This window comes from Propithecus coquereli, unplaced genomic scaffold (assembly GCF_000956105.1).
Source record: "Propithecus coquereli isolate 6110/MARCELLA unplaced genomic scaffold, Pcoq_1.0 Scaffold9, whole genome shotgun sequence".
Taxonomy (NCBI): domain Eukaryota; kingdom Metazoa; phylum Chordata; class Mammalia; order Primates; family Indriidae; genus Propithecus; species Propithecus coquereli.
In genome coordinates this window covers 10,033,749-10,050,892 of record NW_012155284.1, presented here as the reverse complement: position 1 = coordinate 10,050,892, position 17,144 = coordinate 10,033,749, and the positions used below count along the sequence as shown (strand labels likewise).

Sequence of the window (17,144 nt, the reverse complement as noted above, 5' to 3'; positions counted from 1 at the left end):
TTCAACAACCTTTCTTGGCTGTCTTTCTTGACCTCTGACTTCCTCAGAATTCTGTTTTGGGGTTATTTCCTGCAGTTCATAGAAACTCTCTGGGTAGGGGTGAAAAGACAGAGGAGAGTAGGGAGATAGTCCTCAAGTCTTTTTACCTTCTCCTTGAACTTGGAAATTACACACTTCACATAAAAAGAGCTAGTGATGGAATACCCCCTACACACAGCGCTATTATACCCTTGGCTACCATGCTTCAGCCTGGGCAGAATTTCTTAAAATGGACTAAACTTAACTTTGAAATTTTACTAGTAAAGATTCAGCACTTTCAGTTGTCTGGATTTGCCCCCTAAAATGTAATACAAAACACATGAGTTTGCATGGGCTCTGTGTGAAGATCAGGATGGAGAATAGTGATGGTGATGAGGGTTTATGCTAATTATTGGACAAGAAGCCACATTTGGTGCTCATGTTGGCTTTGGCCAGCAAATAATTTGAGCAAAAATTTCTCCTAAGGATGGTTATCATTTGCTTTTTCAGTTTTCTTAGATTCCAAAATAAGAGTTAATTCTTATATCCTTTTTATAAGAGATTATGAAGCTATGTTAGAGAAAAACAGCGAAGTTTTGTCATTTTGCTATTTTGTGACCCTTTTCGTAAAATGTTATGCTTAGGACTAATAGCCTAATAAAATAAAAATGACTATTTTGCTGCAATCTAGTGTAGGAAAATTCAGATTCTATAAATTACCCTTGTACACATACATAATAGTCACTTCAGAATGTTAACATTCAGGAGGTTATACAAGACAAAGAAAACTGATCTAATACTGGAAGGCAGTGTAGACCTGCTGGCTCAGGGATGCCTGGACCAAATGAAACTTTGCTTTGTCCTGTCATCTTTTGCCATCCAGGCCACAGAGCCCTTGGTAGGCAAAATTCTGAGCTGATTTGTGAGCTTTCCTGTTATAAAGAAGATTGGAATTTATGGCATGATTCTCCTCACTCTTTGCTAGACTAAGAACATGAAACATAGGACCATAATACGGAATGAGAAAGAAAGTAATGTTTCTATTAAACCACAGTCTTTGTTGTGGTCCAGATTGGCTTTTCTATATTTCCATCCTTGGGAAGTACTAAACAATGTGTTGAAAACCATTTGAGACAAATTTGATCTTAGTCACTCATACCCAACGTGCCTGAGAAGAATGGGAGCAGTAAGAGAGCAGAGTGGTTCCCTTGGATTTAAACATCAGCAAATGGGGAATGAATTTGGCCACTGGCTTGTATAATTACCCAACCACTTTAATCATCACAGCTTCAGAGAACCTGCTGGATGAACCACTCATGTTTTAAGTAGTGTACAGTGATGCCAGAAACCAGTCATTTTTTGTAGTCATGGGCAATCTGTAACTTCTTGTCTCCCGTGGGGGAACAAATCCTCCTTACTTTTTTCTTTTTCTTTTTTTTTTTTTTTTTTTTTGAGACAGAGTCTCACTCTGTTGCCAAACTTTTTTCTTTTATACCTACCAAATTCTAAAAGGAGGCAACCACAAGTGTACTTTTATCCGAGTTCCTTTTGTACGTCCGATCAGGCCTTTTTTTTGCCAAGCCCAATGGATTAAAAGAAAACATTTTATATCGGTGGTGAAATGAATCACATAGCCTTCCCCTGTGATAGTTTAATGTTTTTAAAGGGCATCTTTGTATGGCAAGTCCCCAGGGGTAATATTCAAAATATTTCATAACTGCTGTGGCAGAAGCTTCTATCATCCAGATGGTCACTCGTCTTAGAACTGGAACAGAGTTCTGGAGTTCCCCTGCTGGGCAGGAACGGATGGTCATGGGGTCCTGGTTGTGGCAGAGGGAGGAATAGGAGGGCTCAGGACACAGGCTGTTCACTTCTAGTGTGGAAATAATTTAGCATTTAAATAACCAGCATCACTAAGCAAGTGTGTCTCTAAAACTGGCCCTCTGTGCATCCAATGGTCCTGTAATGCATAGTGACAGATGGAGATGGTGGATCAGTGATGACAGTCACTTAAACCTTTTCTTTCTTTCTTCCTTTCTTCTTTAAACCCAGATTGGGGAGTTACTGAGTACTACCCACCCTGCCAACAAAGCCAGCTTAACCCTGTTCTGTCCCGAAGAAGGGGACTGGAAGAACTCCAATCTTGACAGACACAATCTCCAAGATTTCATCAATATTAAACTCAATTCAGCCTCTATATTACCAGAAATGGAAGGACTTTCTGAGTTTACTGAGTATCTCTCAGAATCAGTAGAAGTCCCATCTCCCTTTGACATCCTGGAACCTCCCACATCGGGGGGATTTCTAAAGCTCTCCAAGCCCTGCTGTTACATTTTCCCAGGAGGGAGGGGCGATTCTGCCTTGTTTGCAGTGAACGGATTCAATATGCTCATCAATGGAGGTTCAGAGAGAAAATCCTGCTTCTGGAAGCTTATCCGACACTTGGACCGAGTGGACTCCATCCTGCTCACCCACATTGGGGATGACAACTTGCCTGGAATAAATAGCATGCTACAGCGGAAAATTGCAGAGCTCGAGGAAGAACAGTCCCAGGGCTCCACCACAAATAGTGACTGGATGAAAAACCTCATCTCCCCTGACTTAGGAGTTGTATTTCTCAATGTACCTGAAAATCTGAAAAACCCAGAACCAAACATCAAGATGAAGAGAAGCTTAGAAGAAGCTTGCTTCACTCTCCAGTACCTAAGCAAATTGTCCATGAAACCAGAGCCTCTGTTTAGAAGTGTAGGCAATACCATCGATCCTGTCATTCTTTTCCAAAAAATGGGAGTGGGTAAACTTGAGATGTACGTACTTAATCCAGTCAAGAGCAGCAAGGAAATGCAGTATTTTATGCAGCAGTGGACTGGCACCAGCAAAGACAAGGCTGAACTAATCCTGCCTAATGGTCAAGAAGTAGACATCCCAATTACCTATTTAACTTCAGTCTCATCTCTGATTGTGTGGCATCCAGCAAACCCTGCAGAGAAGATCATCCGCGTCCTGTTTCCTGGAAACAGCACCCAATATAACATCCTGGAAGGGCTGGAAAAGCTCAAACATTTGGACTTCCTGAAGCAGCCGCTGGCCACCCAAAAGGATCTCACTGGCCAGGTGCCCACTTCTGCCGTGAAACAAGTAAAACTGAAACAGAGGGCTGATAGCCGAGAAAGCCTGAAGCCAGCCACAAAACCGCTTGCCAGCAAATCTGTGCGCAAGGAGTCTAAAGAAGAAACACCTGATGTCACAAAAGCTAATCACGTGGAAAAGCCACCCAAAGTTGAAAGCAAAGAAAAAGTAACAGTGAAAAAAGACAAACCAGTAAAAATAGAAACCAAACCTCCTGTGACTGAAAAGGAGGCACCCAGCAAAGATGAGCCATCTCCAGTGAAAGCCGAAGTGGCCGAAAAGCAAGCCACAGATGTCAAACCCAAAGTCGCCAAGGAGAAGACAGTGAAAAAGGAAACAAAGGTAAAACCTGAAGAAAAGAAAGAGGAGAAGGAAAAGCCAAAGAAAGAAGTGGCTAAAAAGGAGGACAAAACACCTGTCAAGAAGGAGGAAAAACCAAAAAAGGAAGAGGTGAAAAAGGAAGTCAAAAAAGAAATCAAGAAAGAAGAGAAAAAAGAACCCAAGAAAGAGGTTAAGAAAGAAACACCACTGAAGGAAGTTAAGAAGGAAGTTAAGAAGGAAGAAAAGAAGGAAATTAAAAAGGAAGAAAAGGAACCCAAAAAAGAAATTAAGAAACTCCCCAAAGACTCAAAGAAATCATCTACTCCTCTATCTGAAGCAAAAAAACCAGCTGCACTAAAACCAAAAGTAGCCAAGAAGGAAGAGTCTGTCAAGAAAGATTCTGTTGCTGCTGGAAAGCCAAAGGAGAAGGGAAAAATTAAAGTCATTAAGAAGGAAGGCAAGACCACAGAAACTGCAGCTGCAGCTGTCGGCGCTGTTGCCACCGCAGCTGCCGCAGTGGCAGCAGCTGGAATAGCGGCCACTGGCCCTGCCAAAGAACTCGAAGCTGAGAGGTCACTTATGTCATCTCCTGAGGATCTAACCAAGGACTTTGAAGAGTTAAAGGCTGAAGAGGTTGATGTGACAAAGGACATTAAGCCTCAGCTGGAGCTAATCGAAGACCAAGAGAAACTGAAGGAAACTGAGCCGGTCGAAGCCTACGTTATCAAAGGTCCTGCCGAGTCCCCAGATGAGGGCATCACCACCACCGAAGGGGAGGGTGAGTGCGAACAAACACCCGAGGAGTTGGAGCCAGTCGAGAAGCAGGGGGTGGACGACATTGAAAAATTCGAAGATGAAGGAGCTGGTTTTGAAGAATCCTCTGAGACCGGAGACTATGAAGAGAAGGCAGAAACTGAGGAGGCTGAGGAACCAGAAGAGGACGGCGAAGAAAATGTGTGTGTGAGCACCTCCAAGCACAGCCTCATCGAGGATGAGGAGAGCGCGAAGGCTGAGGCAGACGTGCACATCCAGGAGAAGAGGGAGTCTGTGGCCAGTGGAGACGACCGAGCGGAAGAAGACATGGATGAGGCAGTTGAGAAGGGAGAAGCTGAACAATCTGAGGATGAGGGTGAGGAGGACAAAGCAGAGGATGCCAGAGAGGAAGAATACGAACCCGAAAAAATCGAAGCTGAAGATTATGTGATGGCCGTGGTCGACAAGGCCGCAGAGGCTAGTGGTGCCGAGGATCAGTATGGATTCCTCACCACACCAGCCAAGCAAGTGGGAGCCCTGTCTCCTGGCCGAGAACCTGCATCTTCAATTCATGATGAGACTTTACCTGGAGGCTCAGAGAGTGAGGCCACTGCTTCTGATGAGGAGAATCGAGAAGACCAGCCTGAGGAGTTCACAGCCACGTCTGGCTACACTCAGTCTACCATTGAGATATCCAGTGAGCCAACCCCAATGGATGAAATGTCTACTCCTCGAGATGTGATGAGTGATGAGACCAACAATGAAGAGACAGAGTCCCCATCTCAGGAATTCGTAAACATCACCCAATACGAGTCTTCACTGTATTCTCAGGAATACAAACCTGCTGTTACAACGCTCAACGGATTATCTGAAGGGTCAAAAACAGATGCTACTGATGGCAAGGATTACAATGCTTCGGCCTCCACCATCTCTCCACCCTCATCCATGGAGGAAGACAAATTCAGCAGATCTGCTCTACGTGACGCTTACTACTCTGAAGTGAAAGAGGTGAAAGCCAATGCCATGTTGGAGATCAAAGATACCATCTCAGCAGTCTCAGATGAAAAACTTAGCCCATCCAAGAGCCCATCCCTGAGTCCGTCTCCACCATCGCCCATAGAGAAGACCCCCCTGGGTGAACGCAGTGTGAACTTCTCTCTGATGCCCAATGAGATCAAGGTCTCCACAGAGGCAGAAGTAGTCTCAGTGTCCCCTGAGGTGACCCAAGAAGTAGTTGAAGAACATTGTGCTAGTCCTGAGGATAAGACTCTGGAAGTGGTGTCACCATCTCAGTCTGTGACTGGCAGTGCTGGCCACACACCTTACTACCAATCTCCCACTGATGAGAAATCCAGTCACCTCCCTACAGAAGTCATTGAAAAACCACCAGCACTTCCAGTGAGTTTTGAATTCAGTGATGCCAAAGATGAGAGTGAAAGGGCTTCAATAAGCCCCATGGATGAACCTGTGCCTGACTCAGAGTCTCCTATTGAGAAAGTTTTATCTCCTTTACGCAGCCCACCCCTAATTGGATCCGAGTCTGCATACGAAAGTTTTCTAAGTGCTGATGGAAAGGCTTCTGGCAGATGTACTGAAAGCCCCTTTGAAGAAAAGAATGGAAAACAAGGCTTTCCAGACCAAATAAGTCCAGTTTCTGAAATGACTTCCACTGGTCTTTACCAAGACAAACAGGAAGGGAAAAGCACAGACTTTATACCAATAAAGGAAGACTTTGGTCAAGAAAAGAAAACTGATGATGCTGAAGCCATAAGTTCTCAACCAGCACTGGCTTTGGATGAAAGGAAATTAGGAGGCGATGTGTCTCCAACACAAATAGATGTCAGTCAGTTTGGATCTTTTAAAGAAGACACCAAGATGTCCATTTCTGAAGGCACTGTCTCAGACAAGTCAGCTACTCCTGTCGATGAGGGTGTAGCAGAAGACACATACTCCCACATGGAGGGTGTGGCCTCGGTCTCCACAGCCTCGGTGGCTACAAGCTCATTTCCAGAGCCAACAACAGATGACGTGTCTCCTTCTCTCCATGCTGAAGTCGGCTCCCCACATTCCACAGAAGTAGACGACTCCCTTTCAGTGTCTGTTGTGCAAACACCTACCACATTCCAGGAAACAGAAATGTCTCCATCTAAAGAAGAATGCCCAAGACCAATGTCAATTTCTCCACCAGACTTCTCCCCTAAAACTGCCAAGTCCAGGACACCAGTTCAAGAGCACAGATCTGAACAGTCCTCAATGTCTATTGAATTTGGCCAAGAATCTCCTGAGCACTCCCTTGCTATGGATTTCAGTCGACAGTCCCCAGATCACCCTGCAGTGGGTGCAAGCATGCTTCACATCACTGAAAATGGGCCAACTGAAGTGGACTACAGTCCTTCTGACATGCAGGACTCCAGTTTATCACACAAGATACCACCTACGGAGGAGCCGTCCTATACCCAAGATAATGATCTTTCTGAGCTCATCTCTGTATCTCAGGTAGAGGCCTCCCCATCCACCTCTTCTGCTCACACCCCTTCTCAGATAGCTTCTCCTCTCCAGGAAGATACTCTATCTGATGTTGCTCCTCCCAGAGATATATCCTTATATGCCTCACTCACCTCTGAAAAAGTACAAAGTCTGGAAGGAGAAAAGCTCTCTCCAAAATCCGATATCTCTCCACTCACCCCACGAGAGTCCTCTCCTTTATATTCGCCTAGTTTTTCAGATTCTACCTCTGCAGTCAAAGAGAACATAGCAGCTTGTCATCCTTCCTCTTCTCCTCCAATAGATGCAGCCTCTGCAGAGTCCTATGGCTTCCGTGCCTCAATGTTATTCGATACAATGCAGCACCACTTAGCCTTGAATAGAGATTTGACCACATCTGGCATGGAGAAGGACAGTGGAGGGAAGACACCTGGTGACTTTAGTTATGCTTATCAGACACATGAGAAAACAACCGGGTCCCCAGATGAAGAGGATTACGACTATGCGTCTTATGAGAAAACCACCCGGCCCCCAGATCTGGGTGGCTATTACTATGAGAAGACAGAGAGAACCACAAAATCCCCAGGTGACAGTGACTACTCCTATGAGACCATTGTGAAACCCACCAAGACCCCTGAACATGGTGGCTATGCCTATGAAATTACTGAGAAGACCACAAGGACCCCTGAAGAGGGTGGGTACTCATATGAGATAAGTGAGAAGACCACAAGGACCCCCGATGTGAGTGGTTACAGCTACGAAAAGACTGAGAGGTCTACAAGGCTCCTGGATGACATCAGCAATGGCTATGATGTCTCCGAGGATAGAGGCCACACACTTGGAGACTCCAGCTACTCTTATGAGACCACTGAGAAAATTACCAGTTTCCCTGAGTCTGATAGTTACTCCTATGAGACATCTACAAAAACCACACGAAGCCCTGATACTTCCACATACTGTTACGAGACTACAGAGAAAATCACTAGAACGCCCCAGGCATCTACCTATTCCTATGAGACTTCAGACCGATGCTATGCTGCAGAAAAGAAGTCTCCCTCGGAAGCCCGCCAGGATGTTGATCTATGCCTTGTATCCTCCTGTGAATACAAGCATCCCAAGACAGAGCTCTCCCCCTCCTTCATTAATCCCAATCCTCTTGAGTGGTTTGCCAGTGAAGAGCCCACTGAGGAATCTGAAAAGCCCCTCACTCAATCAGGGGGAGCCCCACCACCTCCAGGAGGAAAGCAACAGGGACGACAGTGTGATGAAACCCCTCCCACCTCAGTCAGCGAGTCGGCCCCATCCCAGACGGACTCTGATGTTCCCCCGGAGACTGAAGAGTGCCCCTCCATCACAGCCGATGCCAATATCGACTCCGAAGATGAATCGGAAACCATCCCTACAGACAAAACTGTCACATACAAACATATGGACCCACCTCCGGCCCCCATGCAAGACCGCAGCCCTTCTCCACGCCACCCTGATGTGTCCATGGTGGACCCAGAGGCCTTGGCCATTGAGCAGAACCTGGGCAAAGCTCTGAAGAAAGACCTGAAAGAGAAGACTAAAACCAAAAAGCCAGGTACAAAGACCAAGTCATCTTCACCTGTCAAAAAGAGTGATGGGAAGTCCAAGCCCTCAGCAGCTTCACCAAAACCAGCAGGCTTGAAAGAATCCTCAGATAAGGTGTCCAGAGTGGCTTCTCCTAAGAAGAAAGAATCTGTGGAAAAAGCAACGAAAACCACCACCACTCCCGAGGTCAAAGCTGTACGCGGCGAAGAGAAAGACAAGGAGACTAAGAATGCCGCCAATGCCTCCACATCCAAGTCGGTAAAGACAGCAACTGCAGGTAGGCTCAGGAAGCTGGGCACCCGGATGTAGGCCACAATTCTCCTTTTACTTGGAGCCCTTATATTTCACCGTTTGAGTTTGTGCTGGGGAGATGAGAGAGCATGAACCGATGCTCCACTTTCCCTTTGCTATTCTCCTCTGCCCAAAGGTATATATCTCAGCCCAGTGTGGCCCCAAAGCTTGGGGATAGCTCAGGGTATGGCTCAGGGCAGCAGCAGGAATTCATCACCCAGATTTTCACCATTCTGAAGCATGGCAACTGCACCCCAGTTCTGAATTTTTAGAACCAGGGACGTGTGTTTCCAACTCCTGGAAGACCGGCTCCAGCCATGCTGGCTCCAGAACCAAGCTGAGGTGACACCGGCCAGGAGCTTCCAAGGGCCCAAGGAGAGCCACAGGTTCCTGGAATGACCAGTCTTGGCCCAAGATCGAGAGTCCTTTTTTTTTAATAAAAATTTTAAAAATAAAATTATAAAATTTTAAAATTGAAAATTATAATATTTTTATTAAAAAATCACCAGGTTGGAGACACATCTCCATTAAAGGCAGTGTTCTGTTTTCTTGTCAGCCAACCAATACCATAATTTCAGTTGACCCGTGAGTAGCAAGTACAAATTAAGAGAAAAACATTGAAGGCACTTTTCTTATCCCCCTCTTATAATAGTTACAGTTGCAAAATTTTACTTTAAACAACATGGAGCATCAATTTTAAGACTGAGTTCTCATCAGATTTGATCTTTTTACTTGCACATAGAAAACAAACTTAATTTTTACATGTTTAGAATGAATGGAAAACCACCAGTTAACCCCTTGGTCCGAAAGAGTTGACAGCTGACCAGCACTTAGGGGAAAACATGAGATAAAAACCAACTGAAATTTGCTACTAAATTTGCCAGAACATATATACCCTAGCCCACACGTTAATTTTTTAAAAAAACTTTTTTCAACACTTCAAGAGATAATTTAAAGGCAAAGTAATAAATAAAGATGAGTTAACTTTCATTTACTTTGAAGATGCTTTTAGATTTCTAGAATGGCAAAATTGTGCTATTAATTGATTTTTAGAACAAACCTGGTTTAACTTTTGGCAATTGCTTCAGTTTGTTCTTCTATGAGCAATATTCATTTGGTGTTGATGATCACCTGTAGTGATTTAGTGTAAAAGGGAAAATTGCAGACATGTTTAATTATTGGAAGAACTGTAACTCACAAACTTCTACTACAAATCAGAATTCCTCAGGAGGCCCCCAGATGGATATTTTGAGGGCTTTCAGCTCAGATTCATTAAAATGGCCTATTAATAATCTATTCATAGCAGGAATTTATTTAAATATCAGTTTGGCCAATTCTCACCACTCCCCTCTACCTCTAAAAATAAAACTGGACAGTTGATAGAATTCACTGTTGGTTTTGACTCTGAGATGACAGTCTTTAAATATCCCGTGGAGCAAGGAAAGAGGATTAAGCATATAGAATCTAGATGGTGTCTTTAATGGCTTTACAGCAGTGATCTCAAACCAGTTGCACATTAGACTCACCTGGGGTAATTTAAAAGCTAGTGGTTCCCAGGCCCCAACCCTAGCCCAATTGACTCAGACTCTGGAGGATGAGGCCTGGGCATCAGTATTAAACATCCGAGGTGATTCTAATTATGCAGAAAGGGTGAGGAACCACTGCCTTAGAACGCTAGTCCTATTAATATTTCAAAAACTTTAAATCTTCTAACTGGAACAAGCTGGAAAGTCAGCTCACCAGACAAGGTGCCAGGAAACTTTTAGGTTAATCTGAATCTTTACTTTTCCCAGGCTTTTCTGATTTGGCTGGGAATTTTGGCTGCAGGATGGCCTTTCCCCAGTCTGCTGTGTCCTGGTTGGTTAGAGAGAGCCTAGTCTTTCTGAACCTTCCTTTGCCAAAGTTTGGTGTCCAGCCTTGTCTAGAGAGAGCTAAGGAGAGAATACAATGTTTCATCAATTGATGAATGAGGTTGAGGTGTTGAGGGTTTTGAAAATCTTGGGGTTAACATTGAAACCATTTACTAGGTCAACTGTGGACAAAATTGCTAGCAAATGAAACCCTGAAGTGGATTACTAGTATCACTTAGCTATGGTTTGCCAAATGCAGATGCTTCCTTTTGATTTTTAAAATCTGTTTCTTAGATCACTTACCAAATTAAGAGTCACATTAGCATCTCCTTTAGGAGGGGTATTATATCTAGTTCCATCTTTTGAAAAGGCCTTGAAATTCTTCTTACTTGCTGATGGGTTGTCCACAAAGGGAAACCATCCACTATTCAGTTCTCTTATTGAGATGGTAAATCGCCATGTTATATTTTCTCAAATTGCTAGTGATAAACACCCTCTGCAAATTACCAGAAAGATGGAACTGTTGTCACCTCTTTGGGCATCCCAGAAGACCTGCTTGTGGATGAGCAGGGGAGGTGAACTGTATGTATGGGTCTCTGCACCTTGCTGTGACCCTTGCTTTGTCTTTGTTTGTTTACCACAGGACCAGGAACCACCAAGACCATCAAGTCTTCAGCTGTGCCTCCAGGCCTCCCTGTGTATCTGGACCTGTGCTATATTCCTAACCACAGCAATAGTAAGAATGTCGATGTAGAATTCTTCAAGAGAGTGAGGTCGTCCTACTACGTGGTGAGTGGGAATGACCCAGCTGCTGAGGAGCCCAGCCGGGCTGTCCTGGATGCCTTGTTGGAAGGGAAGGCTCAGTGGGGCAGCAACATGCAGGTAAGAGCTGCAGGGCAGTGTCTACACTGCAGATTGAGCTGTGTCCAGAGGCAAAGAGAAGGAACCATGTTGAAAGATACACCTTTACAATCATGGTGCCTCATGAGTCTGTTACACAGGAAATATTCTGAGGACAAAGTCAGTTTAACACACAGAAGATAATCTAACGTAGAATTCTTGGCACCACTGACAACCATGGCCTTGGAGGAAAGCCATTCTACCTGAGGCATAATTCGTTAACTGCAAAATGGGCCCAAGTTCATTGCCCTTCCCCTCAGTGTGCCAAGAATATAGTATGTGTGAATCAAAGTGGTTATATTTCCATGTGAGAGCTGTTAAAAAATTATCTTTACTCCTTTGTGTTTTATGAGTAGACCAAAGCTAGGAATATAGCCTTTTAGAAAATCAGCTATTCATGTGAAATTCCACAGTAGGACTATTGCTGAAAACAGTCCCAACTCCCAACTCCCAAACATCATGTTTGGCCATGAACCACCCCTTATTAATTCAGCTATGATCTTTGCTTACCGAAGTTTTATTTGTGGTTCTGTATAGAATAAACTGTGCTTGCATAATATTACATAGAATTACTTGTTATTTAATCATATGAAATCTAATGAGAAGCACACAGTGGCCTCTTAACAAATACTGGATGGGATTTTTACTATTCAGGCCATTACCTATCTACCCCACCCCTCTGTCCCCAACCACACATAGGAATTAGAGATACACATCTTTGCTGTCAGGACAAAATGTTAGTTACACACAATGAGTGGGCTTCTGAAGGCTTTGAGGCACAGTAATAACTAAAACTCCTTGGATTGAACATGCAATATCTTTTATGCAAAACTTAACAGTTGTGTTACCAAAAAAATAAGAGATTGCACCTTAACTGAAGCACTTCTTAACACTAAAACATTGAAGAACTGAAAGTGACTATAGATGAACTAATTGACAGGTCATTAGAAATACAAGTTGAAAAATCCTTTGCATTTCTTGAGGAAAACAAAAAATTTTCCTTTCATTTCCCTTCTTCTTCTAAGGGTCTAACTCATACCTTGTTATTGTTCTATTTTTCCATCCGATTTCTGCTGTCTCTGCCCTTAAACAGCTATGTTCTCTCTCCCTTCAGGTGACACTGATCCCAACTCATGACTCAGAAGTGATGAGAGAATGGTACCAGGAGACCCACGAGAAACAGCAAGACCTCAACATCATGGTTTTAGCAAGCAGCAGCACAGTGGTTATGCAAGATGAATCCTTCCCTGCATGCAAGATTGAACTGTAAAAACTAAGGCCAGCCACACCACAAGATTTGAACTTTGTTTCCAGAAATTCTTCAATTTGAAACCACCTTTTCTAAAAAGTCAATTCATCTAATTAAGTCGCTGAACAATTACCTGCCAAATGCTATACTGTGTCATGGTGATGCAAGTCACTAATATTTCTCAGTTTTTGCTGATCGCTAAGGGAAGTAACAGTATTCCCACAATAGGGTTCAAGTTACTGCAAAATTACCTACCCCAGTTCATCTCTGCTGAACATTTGGAAACCATGCACTAGCAAACCCAACTGACTTCCGCTAGGTAGAGGCATTTGTCTTAGAGAGAGCGAGAGAGCGAGAGAGAGCGAGAGAGTGAGAGAGAGCCAGAGCACAAAGAGAACGCAGGAGGGAAAGAGAGAGAAAGAATGAGAAAGAATAAGAACGCAAGAGAAGGAAATGTAATGATAGAGAGTTCTGGTGAGATACCCAGAGAGAGAGAGAGAGAGCAGGGTGGGGTAAGGAGGAGAAAATAACCAACAATTAAGTCTGCATTTTCTCAGGCAATAGGCATTCTGTAGTCTACATAGGCAAAGTTTTCCATTTTTGTCAGTCTGAGGGTCTTAATTTTCTAAAGCAAGTTGGCTGGAAGAGAACAAAAAGAACAAAACTTGTTATGAGGGTGTGTGAGATTTTCACATCTGAATTACTCTCCTTCAGTTTGAAGGCTGCACACTGACAAAATGTAGTGAGTGTAGACTGGACATGCAAGTGGTTTGAGCCCCATTCAAAACTCTCAGACTCTAAACACACGAGTAGATTGATCTAAGGCATGCTCCCGGCATTCGTCCACCCAGTTAGTCCACTCTGAGTCAGTTAACCTGCATGCGGCAACACCCAAGTCCACCCCAATTTAACTGAAGCAAATACCAAAGCAGTTGGGAGTACATATGGTAGACAATTTGCCTTAGGAAGTGACTTGAATGTACAAAGATACTTGATGCACTTATTTTTTAACGTGAGACAGCAAGTTTCTAAAACATCCATATATGATTATAGATACTTAAAGGAGCACGTCTGTGCACGTGTAGGGGTACTGGAAGCTGATCTGATTGGTCCAGCAGTTTGATGTGGAGTCATGCGTGCTGAATCCCACTTCAGTGCACCTGTGGCCCCTCAGCCAAACAAGTTGCACCTTTCATAGCTTCTTTACTACTGCAAGTTCAAGATTGAAATGGCTTCTATGATCAGAACTGGGAAAATAGTGAATCTTACGGTGGAAGAGGTTCTCAGCAAGTGTACAGTATTTACCTTCCTTTGTCTTACATTGGCTTTTTAAATTTTCCATTAATTTCAACGTAATTATGGGAACAAGTGTACAGAAGAATTTTTTTTTTTAGATATGTGAGAACTTTTCATAGATGAACTTTTTAACAAATGTTTTCATTTACAGGAAATTGCAAAGAAAATTTTCAAGTGATAGTCTTTTTTTTTTTAAGTGTTTCGTAAGACAAAAATTGAATAATGTTTTTTGAAGTTCTGGCAAGATCGAAGTCTGATATTGCAGTAATAATATTTATTAAAAACCCATAACTACCAGGAATAATGATACCTCCCACCCCTTGATTCCCATAACATAAAAACCTGAGTATGTGCTATTGAGAGTGGGGGAGAATGGCATGGAAGGCTACTTTTCAGGGCATTTACAAGTATATCACCCAGTGGTATCCTACATACTTCTTTCAAGATCTTCAACCATGAGGTTAAAGAACCAAGTTCAAAGAACCCCAGCACAAATTTGCTTTGGAATTTTCTTTTCTAGAAAAAAAAAATGAAGTAATGCATTGAAAACAAATGAATTCCCAACTCCTATGGTTCATCATGTAGAGTTCAGAGATAATTTCCATTATCATCATCATTGAATCATGAACCTGGGAAGCCAGATCGTGATTAAAACTGATGTCAAGTTTCAAGTTGCAGATTGATGCACCCAGTGTTCAGATGTGGCAAACTTCTCGGTGACAACTGTGCCGTGCTCTGTCATGTTACGTTTCTTGCAGACTCTAAGATCTACGGAGTAGAGAACAATGACCTCATTTTATTTTCTATGTTAGTTATTTATTTCAAAATTAACATTTTAGTTTATTTTTGTCTGATAAGTGTATGTTTTGCACTGCTAACTGCTATGAGGGTTTAAACAATGCTTCTTTGGGGTCCCTTCACTAAGGACCTATGCAGTCTACTTAATGCTGTGAATTACATTTTTCAAATGTTTAATTTTTTAAAGAAAATTAATATTCTATTTTTGTTAGGCTTCTCTAGAAATACAGCTTTTATTTATTACCCTATTGCTTTTAAGTCCTTAAAAATAACACATTAAGGGTACAAAAAATTAATGCATGATTGAAGTCATTGTGATGAAAATGGATTTCATTGAGTTTAAACTCACCTACTTCAAACTTATTTTATGAGACAACCTAAGATACTCAAGATAATTATTTAATGGTTAGCTGTTAAGTCGACACTTGGTCTACACAATGCATGGGAAGAAAAACAGATTTCTAGCCTTCTTGCCAAAATCCAGACCTCTGGTTGATTTTTCTTTGATAGAAGATGGAGTTATTTTCCAATTTCCCAAATTAAATTTATTTAACATGTACATTATTTTGCTTTAAAAAATACAAATATTTTAGGAAAATTATAGCTAGTCTTCAGTTATAACCACTCTACCCCACTCCCTTTTTTTTCTTTTTTCTTTTTTTCCTGCTATGGGATTTAATGGGGAAAGTATATAAAAACTGTCACTGTTCAGCTGGCACTTTTTCCTATGAAACCTATCAGTACCTTTCTCCATCCATTGTTCTCAATGATGACCACAGAACCTGAGTATACCAGGAAAACCAATATTTGCATTACAGGTTGCTCTTGTCCTTCCAGACACCTTTCCTACCTGTGTGACTAACCTAATTTTGCTAGTTCCATAAATACACAATTAGTTTAGTAACAGCCATCACAATGTACCATGTACATTCATGGTGAGAGCTGAAGATCGACACAGACTTCTAGGAACTTTGTTCATACTGATTACTTAATCCAATTGTATAGATTGAATATTTGAGTGGAAGGAATTTACACTCTGGTTAAATGATGGGATTCCATCGAGATAGCACTCATGATCGTGACCTTTTTGGTAGTATTCTTAAACAAAATTCTGCAGAGACTAAATGTTAGAGATGATCCTCCATTTTCAATTTTAACCAATTCTATCCCCTTTCTCCCAACCCCTGTGCATGCTTTCTCAGTCTTGTAGTGGGACTGGATACAATGACTGACTACCCCCACCTTAAACACCATTTTCCATGGAGTTCAAAAGAATTTTTTTTTTTCTTAACGTTACATACATATCATAGTGAATGGTTTCCCCAGTGTATATGAATGTTTTAAGTGTCTCCAATAGCTTATGCAGTTTAGGAGCTTTCCAATACTCATTTGATAAGATTTAATCATTTGCTAATGGAAATTTTACCACCTTCCATTTTCCTTCTTTTACCAAATTTCAGCTCTCAGGAGCTGCTCTACAAACAATTCTGAAATTGCTTTTCTTGCCTCTCTTTAGTCACTTGTCACAGGAGGTTCCTGCTCAGTAATGATATTGTGAGTTAGGATAATGACTTTTTTTTATGTGCTTCGGATTTGAAGAAAAGATCCTGTTTCCATTTGAAAGAATCTGTAAGCTTTTATCTTTTCACCAACTGAACAATACACCAAAAGCAGCCTAGGGATGAGCATTTCTTTGAAAGCAATTAGGTTATTCACCTGGTATTCAAAATACTATTTAAAAAAAATCTGTGACTTTATGAAGTTCATTTAAAAGGCAGCATCAAAAACTGAAAAGGAAGGGGAAAAAAAAAATAAACAGCTTCTCTGCACTTGTTTGAAGCTCCTCAAAGCAGGAGCCATGGAGAAGAGGCATCAAGACCAGGCTGCCTTTCTGAGATCACCCTGCGGCAGTTCAGAGTCACGCTTTCCCACGCTGCACGCAGCCCTCCTTTCCAGCCCTGGAAAGAAGTGGTCTTGAGCCCGGCCTAGAAGCACTTCACACTCCTCTCTCTTGTTCTGAATGGTGTTTGTGTCAGTCTGCAGCTGTGTATGGTATTATGTCTTATAATCCTGCATCACTCTATCCTATCCAGTCATATCTAATGTAGGAAATTAGTTTCCAGTGAAAGTAATATGTAGTGCTTTTATGATATTTGTGTGCAATATCCCCTCTTCCATTGAGGATATTTGATGTAAAGGAAAAAAAAAACTCAGTTCCACAATAAAATACAAAAGTGGCAAAAGTTCAGGTGTGTGCTGTGCTGTCTTTGGCTTCGTGTTCCCAAGTTGGCCCATCAGGCGTCGGGCTTTGCCACGCCACGCAGACCGCCGGGAAGCTGAGGCATTTGCGGCATGGGTGGTTGTGTTCTTTTCAGGGTGGGCTCCCTGGCTTTTGACAAACAGCCCTGGGGGCCCCGCTATTGATTTTTGCAACTGCTACCTCCTCATCTTCTGTAGCCAAGCCCTAGAGGATGTTAGAGTCT

The 17,144-nt window shown here is 42.5% G+C and overlaps 1 protein-coding gene across 2 annotated transcripts in view; it reads left to right on the top strand.

The window, feature by feature from the left end:
* MAP1B (microtubule-associated protein 1B) overlaps positions 1–16,909 on the top strand; it is a 100,850-nt gene extending 83,941 nt beyond the window's left edge. The window contains exons 5-7 of one of the 2 annotated variants that reach the window (XM_012664584.1): positions 2,071–8,554; positions 11,062–11,300; positions 12,433–16,909. In XM_012664584.1, coding sequence (XP_012520038.1) covers positions 2,071–8,554; positions 11,062–11,300; positions 12,433–12,588 — 6,879 coding nt within the window. In that variant the 3' untranslated portion in view covers positions 12,589–16,909. The remainder of the gene's footprint in view (positions 1–2,070; positions 8,555–11,061; positions 11,301–12,432) is intronic. The other variant, XM_012664583.1, reaches the window with a different exon arrangement.
* The last annotated feature ends 235 nt before the right edge of the window (positions 16,910–17,144 follow it).